At 38.5% G+C, this 17,852-nt stretch overlaps 1 protein-coding gene across 1 annotated transcript; it reads left to right on the top strand.

Moving 5' to 3' along the window:
• The first annotated feature begins 7,495 nt into the window (after positions 1 to 7,495).
• On the top strand, positions 7,496 to 9,080 carry LOC108289322 (tricarboxylate transport protein, mitochondrial-like). The gene is made up of 2 exons (XM_037732333.1): positions 7,496 to 7,584; positions 7,949 to 9,080. Exons 1-2 carry the CDS (start codon positions 7,496 to 7,498, stop codon positions 8,481 to 8,483), a joined length of 624 nt encoding a protein of 207 aa, XP_037588261.1. The 3' UTR covers positions 8,484 to 9,080.
• Positions 9,081 to 17,852: the final 8,772 nt, after the last annotated feature.

Consider the following 17,852-nt stretch of genomic DNA (forward strand, 5'->3'; position numbering starts at 1 on the left):
CTGGATACTTGCCTCCTGCCAAGCCTAAACCAGGAAGAAGCCGAAACCCTGAACAGACCCATAACAAGGTCTGAAGTTGAGGCAGCAATTAAGAGCCTACCACCCAAAAAAAGCCCAGGTCCAAACGGGTTCACAGCTGAGTTCTACCAGACATACAAAGAGGAGCTGGTGCCATTCCTTGTGAAACTATTCCAAACAATACCAAAAGAGGGAATCCTTCCCGAATCATTTTATGAGACCAATATCATCCTGATACCAAAACCCGGCAGAGACTCAACAAGAAAAGAAAACTCCAGGCCAATACCCATGATGAACATAGATGCAAAAATCTTCAATAAAATACTGTCAAGCCAATTGCAACAGTGCATGAAAGAGCTAATCCACGATGATCAAGTAGGCTTCATCCCAGGGATGCAAGGCTGGTTCAACATACACAAGTCTATAAACGTAATACACTACATAAACAGAACCAAAGACAAAAACCACATGATTATCTCAATTGATGCAGAGAAGGCCTTTGACAAAATTCAACAGCCCTTTATGCTGAAAACCCTCAATAAGTTACATATTGACGGAACGCATTTCAAAATAATAAAAGCTATTTACGACAAACCAACAGCCAATATCATACTGAATGGGCTAAAACTGGAAGCATTCTCTTTGAAATCTGGCACTAGACAAGGATGCTATCTCTCACCACTCCTATTCAATATAGTACTGGAAGTTCTAGCCAGAGCAATCAGGCAAGAAAAAGAAATAAAGTGTATTCAAATAAGAAAGGAGGAAGCCAAATTGTCTCTATTTGCAGACGACATGATTGTATCTTTAGAAGACCTCATCGTCTCAGCCCAAAATCTCCTGAAACTGATAAGCAACTTCAGCAAAGTGTCAGGATACAAAAATCAATGTGCAAAAATCACATGCATTCCTATACACCAATAACAGAATTAAAGAGAGCCATATCAAGAATGAACTGCCATTCACAATTGCCACAAAGAGAATAAAATACCTAGGAATACAACTAACAAGGAACGTAAAGGACCTCTTCAAGGAGAGCTACAGACACTGTTCAACGAAATAAGAGAGGACATAAACAGATGGAAAAACATTCCATGTTCCCAGTTAGGAAGAATCAATATCGTGAAAATGGCCAAACTGCCCAATTACAGATTCAATGCTATCCCCATCAAGCTACCAATGACCTTCTTCATAGAACTGGAAAAAAACACCTTAAACTTCATATGGAACCAAAAATAGAGCCCTCATAGCCAAGTCAATTTTAAGCAAAAAGAACAAAGTGGGAGGCATCACACTACTGGAGTTCAAACTATACTACAAGGCTATAGTAATCAAAACAGCATGGTACTGGTACCAAAACAGAGAAACAGACCAGCGGAACAGAACAGAGGCCTCAGAAGCAACACAACATATCTACAACCATCTGATCTTTGACAAACCTGACTAAAACAAGCAATGGGGAAAGGATTCCCTGTTTAATAAATGGTGTTGGGAAAACTGGCTAGCAATGTGCAGAAAGCAGAAACTGGACCCCTTCTTGACATCTTACACTAAAATTAACTCCAGATGGATTAAAGACTTAAACATAAGACCTAACACCATAAAAACCCTAGAAGAAAATCTAGGCAAAACCATTCAGGACATAGGCGTAGGAAAGGACTTCATGACCAAAACACAAAAAGCATTGGCAACAAAAGCCAAAATAGACAAATGGGACCTAATCAAACTCCACAGCTTCTGCACAGCAAAAGAAACAGTCATTAGAGTGAAATGGCAACCAACAGAATGGGAAAAAATTTTTGCAGTTTACCCATCTGACAAAGGGCTGATATCCAGAATTTACGAAGAACTAAAACAGATTTACAAGAAAAAAACAAACAAGCCCATTCAAAAGTGGGCAAAGGATATGAACAGATACTTTACAGAAGAAGACATACATGAGGCCAACAAGCATATGAAAAAATGCTCATCATCACTGGTCATCAGAGAAATGCAAATCAAAACTACATTGAGATACCATCTCACGCCGGTTAGAACGGCGATCATTAAAAAATCTGGAGACAACAGATGTTGGAGAGGATATGGAGAAATAGTAATATTTTTACACTGTTGATGGGAGTGAAAATTAGTTCAACCATTGTGGAAGACAGTGTGGTGATTCCTCAAGGACCTAGAAATAGAAATTCCATTTGACCCAGCAATACCATTACTGGGTATATATCCAAAGGATTATAAAACATTCTACTATAAGGTGCACACGAATATTCATTGCAGCACTGTTTACAATAGCAATGATCTGGAACCAACCCAAATGCCCATCGATGATAGACTGGACAGGGAAAATGTGGCACATATACACCCTGGAATATTATGCAGCCATGAAAAACAATGAGTTTGTGTCCTTTGTAGGGACATGGATGAACCTGGAAGCCATCATTCTCAGCAAACTGACACAAGAGCAGAAAATTAAACACCACATGCTCTCACTCATAGGTGGGTGTTGAACAATGAGAACACACGGACACAGGGAGGGGAGCACTACCCACTGGGGTCTGTTGGGGGGAAATAGGGGAGGGACAGTGGGGGAGGGGAGTTGGGAAGATATAGCTTGGGGAGAAGTGCTAGATGTGGGTGATGGGGAGGAAGGCAGCAGATCACACTGCCATGTGTGTGCCTATGCAACAATCTTGCATGTGCTTCACATGTACCCCAAAACCTAAAATGCAATAAAATTAAATAATAATAATAATAATAGGCTTTGTATTTTATGTTACATTTCCTGAAATATGTTTTATACATTTAGAGTTTATACAATCAGACGATTAAATAGTCACAGTCTTCTTTGTGAATTTTGCAATTTATTATTAATTAAGTTGTCACTTCACAAATTTAATGCTTTTTGCTTCAATTTCTCCCTTGGCTAATACCAATATGACAATTTTACGATTTTTAATTGCATTTACTTATTATATAATTGCCTACTATTTTACTTCCAACTTTTGTAAGTCACTTGTTTTAATTTTCTCCCCTAAACACAAGATACTTTTGGTTTTAGTTTCAAATTTAATCTGTTTTAATAGACTAATTAATTCTTCTTATACTAATTAGTATGACAGATAAATTTTCTTGTTTTTAATTCTGTAACCTTTTGATATTTTCTTGATAAAATTAAGGGAATAGATAAAACCACTAGATTTCAGTCACAGTTTTATTAAACTGTAAGAGCCAGAGGGGCTGCTTTTCTATTTTATCTTCTGCCTTCTTATTTTCCATGCTCTTATTCCTTGATTTAATGCAGGAGGAAATTATCTATGGATATTTATAAATGTTTTCTTTCTTCCTTTCTTCTATGTTTTACCTATTTATTAATATTTGTTTAGGATTTAAAATGGGAACTGTTATTTTATTCCTCCCTTTCAACTCAGAAAACTAAACCTATAATTTTTAATGGATACTTGACAAATCATATTATAGATGTGTGATATCTCTTCATCCTCTTTTGCCTAGTTTTTATTTTTTACTGTTAGTTGCATATAGTATGGAGGAAAACAGGAGGCACATTGTTATGTCTTCAGTGATTAGAGTCTCTAAAGGACTTTGCCCTGCCCTGTATGTGCAATTAAGGTAGAAATAATCAGGGTGTTTATAATCATGTATTATTAGAAAGTGACTGTTGTAATAAACTCTTCTTCAGTGCAGCTATGAGAAGTCTGTCTCTCTCCACTTTTACTAGAAAGGCATATGAAGTAATAGGTCTAAGCAAGAATTAACCTCAGCTGAGCCAGAAGAGTCACTTTCTGCCTAATAGCCAAGAAACACATACTGTATTCCCAATGATTTCAGATCAGGTTCTCTGGAGAATTTAAAGTGATATCTAGAATTGTTTGAGGGAATTATCCTTACCCAAAGGCATGAGTAGAAAGAGAAAGATTAGGTCATAAGAACACACTAATTTTAGATCAAGCCAAGTGATTAAAGCAGTGATTCCTATTAAGATAATGTTTAGTTTTAGAACAGAAGAAAATCTTGAATGAATTGTAAAGTTGTATGATTTCATACCACAATGGAACAATCAAAAAACTACAAAGTGAATAGAGTTTTATAAAATGGAAAACATGGTTTTATTAGTCTGTTTTCATGCTGCTGATAAAGACATACGTAAGACTCAGTAATTTACCAAGAAAAAGAGGTTTAATGGACTTGCAGTGTCACATGGCTGGGGAGGCCTCACAATCATGGCAGAAGGTGAAAGGCACATCTTACTTGGTGGCAGACAAGAGACAATAAGAACGAAGTGAAAGGATTTTCCCTTATAAAACCATCATATCTCATGATTCAATTATCTTTCACTGGTTTCCTCCCACAACATGTGGGAATTATGGGAGCTACAATTCAAGATGAAATTTGAGTAGGGACATAGCCAAATCATATCATTTCACCCCTAACCCCTCCCAAATCTCATGTCCTAACATTTCAAAACCAATCATGCCTTCCTAACAGTTCCCCAAAATCTTAACTAATTTCAGTGTTAACTCAAAAGTCCAGTCTCATCTGAGACAAGGCAAGTCCCTTCTCCCTGTGAACCTGAAAAATCAAAAACAAGTTAGTTACTTCCTACATACAATGGGGACACAAGCTTTGGGTAAATACAGCCATTCCAAGTGAGAGAAATTGGCCAAAACAAAAAGGCTATGGGCTCCATGCAAAAATTCAAAATCTAGGGGGGCAGTCAAATATTAAAACTTCAAAACTATCTCCTTTGACTTCATGTGTCATATCCAGCTCACATCAATGTAACAGGTGGATCCCAATGGTCTTGGGAAGCTCTATCTCTGTGGCTTTGCAGGGTACAACCTCCCTGCCAGCTGCTTTCACAGGCTGTTGTTGAGTGTCTGCAGCTTTTCCAGGTGTATGGTACAAGGAGGGGCTGCCATGAAAACTTCTGATGTGTCATGGAGATATTTTCCCCATTGTCTTGGCAGCTAACATTTGGCTCCTGGTTACTTATACAAATTTCTGAAGCAAACTTAAATTTCTCCACTTCGAATGGGTTTTTCTTTTCTGTTGTATCATCGGGCTGCAAATTTTCTAATCTGTTATGCTCTATTTCTCTTTTAAAACTGAATGTTTTTAATAGCACCCAATTCACCTCTTGAATGCTTTGCTCCTTAGAAATTTCTTCCACCAGGTACTCTAAATCATCTTTCTCAAGTTCAAAGTTTCACAAATCTCTAGGGCAGGGGCAAAATGTCACCAGTTTCTTTACTAAAACATAGAAAGAGTCACCAGATCCCAAAAAGTTCCTCATCTCCATCTGAGACCACCTCAGTCTTGATTTCATTGTCCATAACATTATCCACATTTTGTTCAAAGCCATCCAACAAGTCTCTAGGAAGTTCCAAACTTTTCCAAATTTTTCTGTCGTCTTCTGAGTCCTCCAAACTGTTCCAGCCTCTGCCTGTTACCCAGTTCCAAAGCAGTTTTCACATTTTCTGGTATAATTACAGCAGTGGCCCACTCTACTGGTACCAGTTTACTGTATTAGCCCATTTTCACACTGTTGATAAAGATATACCTGAGACTGAGTAATTAATAAAGAAAAAGAGGTTTAATGGACTCACAGTTCCATGTTGATGGTGAGGCCCCACAATCATGGCAGAAGGTAAAAGGCAAGTCTTACATGGCAGACAAGAGAGGATAAGAACCAAACAAAAGGAATTTCCCCTTATAAAACCATCAGATCTCATGAGACTTATTCACTACCATGAGAACACCCCATGATTCAATTATCTCCCACTGGGTCCCTCCCACAACACCTGGGAGTTAAGGGAGCTACAATTAAAGATGAGATTTGGATTGGGACACAGCCAAACCACATCAGTGGTGTTTAAATTTAAAATTTCAATGAAGAAACTCAAAACTGATATAACTAAATTATTTCTCTGGCAAGTCAGTGCAAAAATAATCGAAGACATGGATGAAAACATGAGACATGGCAATGATCCAGGGCTTCCTAAAAAGAGAGAAGGGCAGCTGAACAAGAAGAAATGATCAAGCAATATAAGAAAACTTGAATAACAGAAAGATATAAATCCTTAAGTAGGAAAAGTTCACTGACTTCAAAATAGAATTAATTTGGAAAGATGTACCTAGGGAATTTTCTGAATGACAGATATAGAAAAAACTTTATAAGCCTACAGGCGGAAGAGAATGAAAATGGCATCAAGCTTCTCTTGTGGGCTAAGAAAACAAACTTTTACAGAAAAGAAGTTTGATCTAAGAATTATACTCCAAGCAATTTTCAATTCTTATGTAAGACAAAAGGCAGAGATTTAGGGACATGCCAGATAGCTAAAATTACATCCCTTTAATTTAAATAATTGAGAGAGTTCAACATAGTGAAAATTATATTAGAACAAACATTTCTATAAGACAGAGTAAGAAACAGTGACAAATCCCCTGAGACTGCTCTCATTGCTTTTGAGGAGCCCCTACTCCCACACCTTCTTGCTTTGCTTCTTGGTGGTGGGCTACTTGATTTGTATATTTCTTTTAGAATAAATATGACTGTTTTGTGTGTTTTGTTTGTTTGTTTGCTTATAAAGCTTTTATGCCAACTTTCTTGGAACATCCCTGATGGTTGCTGGAATAGCAGGTTCCTTCTGTGATGGTCCATGATGCTTCCAGCATAGTGGTAATCTGCTGGAATGATGTGATAGGTAAGAGGTGTCATTCTTTTCAGTACTCAGATATTTCCTTTTTGGAATATTCATCCACGTATGTCTATTGCCCATGTCTGCTTACTTACCAATCTCTGGTGCTCTGGTTTCCCTTTGGGTTGCAGAGAGCATATGTCCACTATAAATCAGTTTAATACAGCATTAGGTATAGGCCTCATCTTAGGCACTAAGGTGGGCAGACATCTTATTTAATTAAAAAGAAAATGTTATACCATAGAACAGTGTGTTCTGTTTAATATTTCCACAGAATGATGTAAAACTCAAGAGCCTGTATAATGGCTGGCAACCGGGTAAGAACTAGACACTCCCAGATAAGAGGGAATATCAAATACGAGGTATGGCCATAATCCACAGGGCACCACATAATTAGAGGACTGCTCAGCTTCTGTTACTATTGAAGGATATTAAGAACCTAATATTCACTGAAATTTAAGACAAATTTCATGCACTTACTGTACTATGGTAATTTTGACTTTGCCATCAGTAACTGCTTTGGGGTGAGGTTGAAGGCCATGGGCTACCTCAAAGCTACAGCAGCACCCTAGGAGCCACTTGTAAAGTTATATAAGCACAACTCCCATGTGATCTCTTGCATTCCAAAACCTCATGGTGTAATGCTGCTGGTCCCTTGCTATCACTCACCAAGTCATTTCCTCTTCTATTCTCTATCCTATCTCCATTCCATCATCATGGACCTTCAGCTAACTGTACGTGAGGTCTAGGTCAGTGACACACCCATGGTCGTGTGGCAGTTTGATATGGTTGGGGATGGACCAACGCCTCGTCCTCTCAAGAGTTGTCTAGGAGTTCAGCCGCTGGAGTCCATGTAGTTTTGGCAGCTACATTAGCTTTAGTGGCCATTCTTAAGAAGACATCAAATGAATGTTATGCGAGGAAAAGACTGATGAAATAAAAAGTGATTAGAATGAATTTTAACACAAAGAAACAAACTCCAAGATATGTGAAATGCTACAATGGGAAGGATAGTGGATTGGCACTCATGCTAACAAGATGTGCTTTTTATTTAGGCGGTATAATGGTTGTTTTTTGTTATACTGCGACGATAGCAATTGATGAACATCCTGAAATATGAGTATCAAGTACTGATATTTTAGGAATGTTTATGTTGGGTTTAATGATGGAAATAATGATAGTATTTTTATTAGGCGGTGATCCCAATAAAACGGTAGAAGTTCTGCCAAGAACTTCTCCAGTGAGGCTGCTGGGAAGGTGAAGTTCATCCACGACCAGACCTCTCCAAACCCCAAGTACAGAGGATTCTTCCACGGGGTTAGGGAGATTGTGTGGGAACAAGGACTGAAGGGGACATACCAGGACCTCATGGCCACTGTGCTGAAGCAGGGCTCAAACCAGGCCATCCGCTTTTCCCTTATGACCTCCCTGCACAACTGGTACCGAGGGGACAACCCCAACAAGCCCATGAACCCACTGATCACTGGAGGCTTCGGAGCTATTTCGGGTGCAGCCAGTGTCTTTGGAAACACTCCTCTGGACGTGATTAAGACTCAGGTTCAGGGCCTGGAAGCGCACAAATACCGCAACACGTGGGACTGTGGCTTGCAGATCCTGAGGAAGGAGGGGCTCAAGGCATTCTATAAGGGCACTGTCCCCCGCCTGGGCCGGGTCTGCCTGGATGTGGCCATAGTGTTTATCATCTATGATGAGGTGGTGAAGCTGCTCAACAAAATGTGGAAGACGGACTAAGCCTAGAGGGGCCACAAGGGGACCACCCCAGGCACCTCCGGAGTGCCCCACCACCCTTGTCTCATATGAATCCAGTGCTGTAGTGCCAAAAGGCCCCTTCCCCTGTCCCTCGAGCTCTGTGGTCTGGTCTGTGCATTGTGGCTTTCAAATCCATGTGTCCCATAACGCCATGTCCCCGTTGTGGTCTGTGACACCACCACTGTGCCCGGGTGTCTGGCCCAGCCATGGTTGGGTGTGCATCTGGCCTGTGACCCTGTGCCCACTTGTCCATGTGCTTACTGTGAGCACTGTGCCTGTGTTTCATGTTCTGTGTCATGTGACCCTGTGCCCCGCCTTCCGGGGTGCCCATGTGGCCAGGGTCCTCGGCCCTGTAGCCCTGGCCCAGTCCCAGTCCAGTGCCTTCCACCCAGCCCTGGCCTACCACAGCTGCCCCCTGGCCTCGGCCTGGCTTCACTGCATTCCAGGGGCTGCAGCCCCCCGCTTCTCCCACCATTGGCCTTAACTGGCCCTCGGGCCCTCCCTCCACACAGGACAGGGTGGCACCTGCCACTCTCAGGACCACCCTGCCAAGGCAGAATAAACCGGATCCTATTGTTTCACATATGATTAGGAAGGTACAAATAAAGCCACAATAAGTTGTTAGTTTAAAACTACCAGGTTAGCAGAAATTATTTTTACATTTTATTATATTTAGTATTAATAAAGGTGTGGAGAAACAAATATATCTATGTGCAGTTGGTGGAACATTAAGTTAATCCAATTTCTGGAGTAAAATTTGGTAATATCCATTAAAATTAAAATGTATATACTTTGATAAACAATTTCACCTTCAGAAATTTAACCTTAATGCAAAATTGAATTTACATGAATTTAAATTTGTGTTGCCAGCAAGTACAAAAAATTGGAACAATGTAAGTGTCTATTAGAAAAATTGATATTCTAATGCTGTCAATTCTAATCAAAGTAAAAGATGGGAATTGAGATAAGATGTTATTAGTAGAATAATTGATGGAAAGACTAATAGAACAAAATGGAGAGTTCAGAAAACCTGTTTATGTGAAATGTAATTTATTTAGAAAACATTCACATAAGTGAGAAAAATGTGAGGAGTTCAATTAGTGGTAGAAAGACCATTGATTGTTAACTTGCAATAAAATAGATAAAGTTACTACATTTCATTGATTCTAACACCACTTCTCATATTTTACCAATTCTGAAATGTCTGTATCTTAGAGTTAGTGGAGAGTCATAGTTTAATTAGAAACATTTTCTTTTCTTTCTCAGAGATATGTAAATTAAACTAATACTCTTAGAGTTCTATGTTTAATAACATATGGTAGATCCCTACTTAACACAATGCAGGAAAATTAATCACACACATACACATACACACACACACACATACACACACACACAGAGGTACATGCATAACGGATATAAGCAAAGATAAAAATACAAGTAATTTTTATTTGTAATTGAGAAATTTGGCTCTAGGCCACATCCCTATATCTTATCTTTCAAACCTGATCATAGAAATTACAAAGGCTTTACCTGGCCATGCTAATGGGTAAAAAGCTGCCCTGCACAGTTCAAGCTTGGTGTACAACCAGTGCATTGCTGCCTCTAGGGGGAGTTGCAGTGGAGGACTCAGCCTCTCGGCACCTCCCCCACCCTACTGACCAAGCTCATAGGTATTCCTGCATTCCAAGCTTAAATGCCTCCATTCAGAGGCCTTCATATTGGAAGATGATGGAGGGTGTCTCTGCTCAGACCCTTTTCAGGTGCCTCCACTGAGACCTACTTTTTGGAAGGCAGATGAGTGTGGTGTGCTTGAATGAATGTCCTAAGCTACAAACCTCTACTGCACATTACTATACTAAATACTGCAGGCAATTTTAACACAACCCTAAGTATTTGTGCATCTAAACATAGAAAAGGAGTAGTAAAAATACAATATTATGATCTTATGAGACCACGGTAGTGTACATGGGCTGTCACTGACAGAACTGTCATTCTGTAGCACACAACTGGGTATCTCAAATACTGTCAATAATTTAATTTTCTCATTTTTCTCAGAATCCCTGCTTTCATATTGTCATAAGCACTTGTTTTGTCTGATCAAGAAGTAGTTCAGCAGGGTATATATTGTGAGCCAGTTAGGGTGGTTTATCCGAGTGTGCTAAGAGAATCCATCCAGCATTCTGTTCAGGGACACTCTAGCAGCTGCGAAATTAAAAATGTTTGCTCAGTTGCCACTAGGAAGGTCAACCTCCCCCAGCCCTCTGAGTCATGAGTCTTCTTGTGGGCGGCAGCAAGTAGGGTCATTTGGACCCTGACATCTGCTGGTATTGATGGCCCCATTTTCTCTGGCATGGAAGATTCAGATATGTTTGGGAGCCCTGTGATCTTCAAGGAATAAATAGGCTTCACTCAAAATAGAGAGAATAGGGAGAGAAAGTGACTGACAGATTGTGCTAGGCCAGCTATTTCTCAAGGATGTTAGAAAAAATACTTTCAATATAATTTTTGGAAGATAACATCATTCAATTTCCATAAAACAAGTTGAACAAGACTAATTTCTAATTTGACAATTTGCTGTACACAGAAATTTTCAACATCACTTGAATTCTTTCATTTATTTAAAAAAAACCCTCATCTCAAAAACTAGGGCTGATATGCACATAAAGAGGTAGCCTGGAGTGCCTTTTACAAGAGTAAATGCTTTTCCAGTACTAGATTTAATTAATTACATTAGTCTAATAAGCTCAATTTCCCATCTACTGACTTTGATGTTCAGAATTATACTGAAGTTATCTGTACAAAGTCTGTGGTGATTAGTATAAGAAATTGACTTTATAATGGTTCAAATCTTTTGATGTGCTAAATTGTAAGTTTCCCTAGAGGTATAGGTTAACTACATAATTGGTATTCTGAAATGCCAATTACTTTTTCACAAAAAAATTATCAAAATGAACATATACATGATCTCTGCCTATCTCTTCCTAAAGAGGTTGGCTTTCTCTTTGGCTTACTCAGATTCTTAATGGAGAAGAAAATGTGGCCATCAACATTGGCTCCTTCCTGGCTTGGTCTAAGGACATAATTTGTCCACATTGGGCTCTTCATAGTTTTTAAGTCCAAAGTCAGTGCTCAACACACTTTGCCCCTCAATTTTCAGTTGAACTGAATGAAATGAAAAATAACTTCTCATAAAAAGGATGGGGATTGACTGAGGACTCTCAGAGATTTTGACAAGAATTCATTCCTTATGTAGAGAACTACAGTATTCACATTTTAATTCAGTATAATTGAGTAACCCAAATGATTGAAAAATCATCACAGAGAAGATAATAAGAGTAATTATCTTATTATAGAGAAAAAAAATACTATGTAAGAGTAAATTATCTTTAAAATATCTGGAGAATGCATATAATACAAACTTTTTTAAAAAGACAGAAACACTTATTATTCATCCCCCACACTTGGAGAGAGGTACAAAAAAATCATATTCAATTCTTTCCTTGGGAGGATCGCTTCTGGTTCTTATGTCTTTTCCTACTATTGCCTTATTCCCATCAAAACACAGACATTCTTTTCTTTTTTATTTGGTGATTTGGAAGAAAATTACATTCTTCTAGCATAGCCTCAAATCACGGCTCTGATTTTTCTTTGATGTTCAAATTACTGATTGATATGGTTTGGCTGTGTCCCCTCTCAAATCTCATAATGAATTTTAACTCCCACAATTCCTGTGTGTCATGGGATGAATTTGGTGGGAGACAATTGAATTATGGGGGCAGGCTTTTCCTGCACTGTTCTTGTGATAGTGTATGAGTCTCATGAGATCTGACGGTTTTGAAAATGGAATTTTCCCTTCACAAGCTCTTTTTTTGCTTGCCACCATCCATGTAAGATGTAACTTGCTTCTCTTTGCCTTCTGCCATGATTGTGAGGCCTCCACAACTATGTGGAGCTGTAAGCCCATTAAACTTCTTTCTTTTGTAAATTTTCCAGTCTCAGATGTACCTTTATCAGCAGCATGAAAACAGACAAATACAGAAAATTTGTACCAGGGGTGGGGTGCTACTGAAAAAGTACCTGAAAATGTGGAATCAACTTTGAAACTGGGTAACAGGCAGAGGTTGAAACAGTTTGGAGCACTCAGAAGAAGACAGAAAAATATGAGAAAGCTTGGAACTTCTTAGAGACTTTTTGAATGACTTGTTGAATGCTGATAATGTTATGGACAATGAAATGCAGGCTGAAGTGGTCTCAGATGGAGATGAGGGACTTGTAGGGAACTGGAATAAAGATGACTCTTTCTATGTTTTAGCAAAGAAATGGGTGGCATTTTGTCCCTGCCCTAGAGATTTGTGGAACTTTGAACTTAAGAAAGATGATTTAGGGTATCTAGTGGGAGAAATTTCTAAGCATCAAAGCATTCAAGAGGTGACTTGGGGGTTGCTGTTAAATATAAGCAGTTTTAAAAGGGAAACAGAGCATGAAAGTTCAGATACTTTGCAGCCTTACAATATGATAGGAAGGAAAATCCCATTTTCTGAGGAGAAATTCAAGCCTGCTGCAGAAATTTACATAATAACAAGGAGCCAAATGTAATTTACCAAGACAATGGAGAAAATGTCTCCAGGGCATGTCAGAGGTCTTCGCGGCAGCTCCTCTCATCACAGACCCAGAGGTCTAGGAAGAAAAAATAATTCTGTGGCCAGGGCCCCAGCCCCGCTACCCCCGGCTGCTATGTGTAGCCTAGGAACTTGGTGTCCTGCATTCCAGACACTCTAGCCATGGCTGAAAGGTGCCAAGGTACAGCTTGGGCTGTTGCTTCAGAGGGTGCAAACCCCAAGCCTTGGAAGCTTCTATGTGATGTTGAGCCTGTGGGTACTTGAAAGTTAAGAACTGAGGTTTGGGAACCTCCACCTAGATTTCAGAGGATGAAAGGAAACACCTGGATGTCCAGGCAGAAGTTTGCTGCAAGGATGGGTCCCTTATGGAGAACTTCTCCAAGGGCAGTGTGAAGGGAAACATAGGGCCAGGAGACTGCCTAGTGGAGCTGTGAGAAGAGGACCACCATCCTGCAGACCCCAGAATGGTAGAACCAATGACAGCTTGCACCATGAACCTGGAAAACCACAGACATTCAATACCAGTCTGTAAAAGCAGCTAGGATGGGTGGTATACGTTGCTAAACCACAAGGGCAGAACTGCCCAAGACCATGGGAACTTACCCATTGTATCAGCATGACCTGGATGTGAGTTATGGAGTCAAAGGAGATCATTTTGGAGCTTTAAGACTTGACTGTCCCACTGGATTTTCAACTTGCATAGAGCCTGTAGCTCTTTTGTTTTGTCCAATTTCTCCCATTTGGAACAGCTGTATTTACCCAATGTGTGTACCCCTATTATGTCTAGGAAGTAACTAACTTGCTTTTGATTTTACAGGCTCATAGGTGGAAAGGACTTGCCTTATCTCGAATAATACTTTGGACTATGGACTTTTGAGTTAGTCCGGAAATGAATTCAGAGTTTGGGGGAACTATTGAGAAAGCATGACTGGTTTTGAAATGTGAGGACATGAATTTGGAAGAGGCCAGCAGTGGAACGATATGGCTTGGCTGTGTCCACACCCAAACCTCACCTTGAATTGTAGCTCCCACAATTCCCATGTGTCATGGGAGGAACTGAGTGGGGGGGTGATTGAATTATGGGTGTGGGTTTTTCCTGTACTGTTACCATGATAGTGAACGAGTCTCATGAGATCTAATGTTTTTAAAAATGGAAGTTTCCCTGCATAAGCTTTTTTTTTTTTTTTTTTGCCTTCTGCCACCCATGGAAGATGTGACTTATTTCTTGTTGCCTTCTGCCATGATTATGAGGCCTCCCCAGCCATGGGGAACTGTAAGTCCATTAAACCTCTTCCTTTTGTAAATTTTCCAGTCTTGGGTATGTCTGTATCAGCAGCATGAATATGGACTAATAAACTAATAAAACATACACACTCTCTGCTCATTTTTTTTATGAGGTGTACCCAGCATGAAACAAGATGGAGGAGCTAGATTGGAGGGAGAGTTGTGATACACATTTGTGCCATATTATTGCAGGGTGTGGTTCTCCAGCAGTAGGTAAAGCAATTCAATTCAGGAAGGTAGAAGTAGAAAGCCTGATATATTGTCATTTTAAGGCCTTGGCGTTTATACTTTCCTCTGCCTGGAATGCTGTTTCCCAAATATTGAGGTCTCTGCCCAAATGTCTCCTTCTTTGTGAGGACTTTCCAAACTACCCTGTTCAAAATGATAGTCCCCTTCCTAGCACACTTTATATCATTCCTTGATATCCTACATAGTTTATTGTTTCTTCATTCTCTCTTTTCCCAACTAGAATATAAGCTCCATAAGAATTTAACTGCTCTATCTTACTGCTCAGAATACTTGCTGGTGTAATTATACAAGCATTTTTTGAATAAATGAATTAAGGCCCATGGTTTCTGGGTCAAGCTGTCTCTTCAAAATCAGTTTTACCTAGAAACCTATACTTTGGAAAATAAAGATAGTACTGCATATTAGTTCCTGTACAGCTCCTATGTATATTTCTTAAATTTGTTATCCCCTTAGATAAGGAGGATTGTGATTAATGACTATCTTAAGACTAAGAGAATAATATTTTTAAATCACAGACTGTACCAGCCAAAGTTATCAAGTTTTGTGGGGTGGAGTTATGTGGGAAGAATGCATATTAAGATTTGGTGAATTCACTGTCTTTATTGGCTTGGGTAATTTATTTATATATAAGCATATATAACCCCTTAATTCTAGATAACCACTATATAAAAACCATTAATATATAACTGTATTTACATAGCTAGGTAGATATAAAATCACTCATGCTATAGATTGTGATATTTCAGAGTGAAGGATGAGTTTCCATTTTCATCATATTTTCGAGGTGTTCATTTCAAATTTTAAATTGAACATATATGATTGAATCATTACACAACGAATAATACACTCTGTTGAAGAATAATTCTAGGGCAAGAGAAACTAGATAGCTTCCTTTCATAATAATACATTATATACCTTTCTGTCCTCAATTTGCTTGATAGCAATTCTGTCTAAATGCTCAGACACACATTTAATAAAAAACAGAGCACGCGCTCTGATAGATTTGAAACCAATCCAAATAGTTCTCATGTCCACGCAGTGTGTTTTCTCAGAATAATACTTTAATCATAACATTCATTAACTATTTTCAAGCATAGGATAGCCATCTGTTAGTAGTAGTTTGGCTTCTAATTAAGGTGACTGGCAGGTTGCACACATGTTCTATTTACAGAAGGATTTGATTTAAATTAGACTCTAACCACAATCTGTAAAAGATTTTATTAGCTCAACATTACACAGTACACATCCTTTTGCATTGATTCCCAAGAAAATAAATGTATTAATCAATCCAAATGAGATACATGGGTAATAAAGTTACAGCATAAAACCATAAAAATGTCCACTTGGTGACTGATTCCTAAATTGCAATTTTAGGCCTTGGAAAGAAATAAACAGGCTTGTTCATATATGCTCACCTTAAACACTCAAACCAAGATAGAGTATTTAAACACCATACTTAAAACCCTGTAAATATTAGAATTGGAAGGCAAAACACCTGTCAAAGTGTCTTGTTAGTGGCAGATCCAGAATGTCAGGTTGGGCTGTTAAAAGTTCACAGATAACCTAATCAACCTTGAAGGTAGGGAATCCTGCAGATTAAATTATGTATAATCTAATAATAGTGATACTTTTGTTACTACTTTGAGCTAATTTTTACTTTTATGTTCCAAGCACCTTAATAAGCAGCTTACAAGCATTGCCATGCCTAATTCTGCAAAGACCCAAGGGGGCAGATTTCAGAGAAATGACTCATGAACAGATGAGGAAATGGACACTGGCATCAGATAATCTGCAGTTCAGGGTTTCACAGCTAGTATGTGTGAGAGCCTGGAGCTCAGGTCTGCTTGGCTCCAGAAGCTGTTCTCCACTAAACTCCTGTGTACCTATCCCAAACTCTTGTGTATCTATCACGATCCCTTGTGTGTACTCCAATCTGGTTACACCTAAAACTTACTGAATAATTACTTTTGCATGAGACATGCTCACAGAGAATCAAGGTGTCATTGTAGAAAGTGTATTGAATAGCATTTTTGCATACATAACTGAATTTCCACTATGCTACATATTGGTTGGTTATGAGTAAAAGCACTCTTTTAGTGACTTTATTTATTTATGAAACTGCAGGGTGGGATAAGGTTAAAGGTTATTATTTTGAGATTCAGAGAACACTGAAAATATACGCAAATCTTATTTTTGCATGCATGAATACATTTTTCTACTAAAGTGTCCATAACGTATCTATTCCTTAAAGGGTTTCATAAAAAGTAAGAATCTCAACTGGATAACTGTTAAGTTCTCTTGTAGCTCTAAAAATACCATAATTCCATCCAACTCAAGAAGGCAGAGATAGCAAAAAGGATTAGGAAATGGTAAAATAAAAATAAAAGATAGGGTTCTCAAGTTTTTATTTAAATAATATTTGGCTACATCAAAAGCTGGTAACCAAAATAAAAAAAATCTATAGAGGTTTTTCTTTCAATGTCCAAATCTACATCTTTTTATATAAGTGAGAAAAATAAACCTGATCTTACTGAGGCACAAACAAGAGGATCTTCATGATAATGTTGTGAATTAGAATCCATTTCAGGAGGAAAAAAATTGAATCTCCTATTTTCTGCTTGAATTAATCAATAAAGATCTTCTGTGTGGAAAAAAAAATGGAGCATTTCCTATTGCATTACTTTAGCTGACTTTCAAATTAGTGTCCATTAGCTCAGATATCCAATTATTAAAAAGTTTTTTTCCTTTCTCTTTTAAATCTGAAGCTTCTGATCATGTGAAGCTGTAGAATTTCAAAGGAAATAAAAGCTTATTATCATTCAATTCCTCACATTTAAAAGTAGTGATATCCTTGAGGGCAGTAACAGAGCACATGTATCCTGATCAGATAATGAGATGATTACCAGTGTGGGTATAATGGCAAAGGCATTATGTAACCTAATCCTCTTGATTGCCTTTCAAAGGTACAGAAGTTTTCGTGAAAGAGCAACTGCTTCTTATTTGAAGTTTTTCCACAGTTAAAATTTTATGGAGAAAATCTTAGGGGTCATAGATAATGTATAATGTCATTGTCGCAATTATTTAATTGTGCAGGGCATCTGACTGTGAAGTATACTGTTTGGCATTATTCTGTAGTCTTCTCTGAAAGTAAACAGTTTGTTTAAATAGGATTACTGTTTAAAAAAATTAAACCAAA

This window comes from Cebus imitator, unplaced genomic scaffold (assembly GCF_001604975.1).
Source record: "Cebus imitator isolate Cc_AM_T3 unplaced genomic scaffold, Cebus_imitator-1.0 Scaffold17, whole genome shotgun sequence".
NCBI lineage: Eukaryota > Metazoa > Chordata > Mammalia > Primates > Cebidae > Cebus > Cebus imitator.

Excerpts from the sequence above, each read along its gene's own strand:
- LOC108289322 (XM_037732333.1), top strand. The coding sequence starts at position 7,496 with ATGGTCGTGTGGCAGTTTGATATGGTTGGGGATGGACCAACGCCTCGT. Across the intron at positions 7,585-7,948 it reads GTTCAGCCGCTGGAGTCCAT|AAGTTCTGCCAAGAACTTCT; the intron begins GTAGTTTTGGCA and ends ATAAAACGGTAG.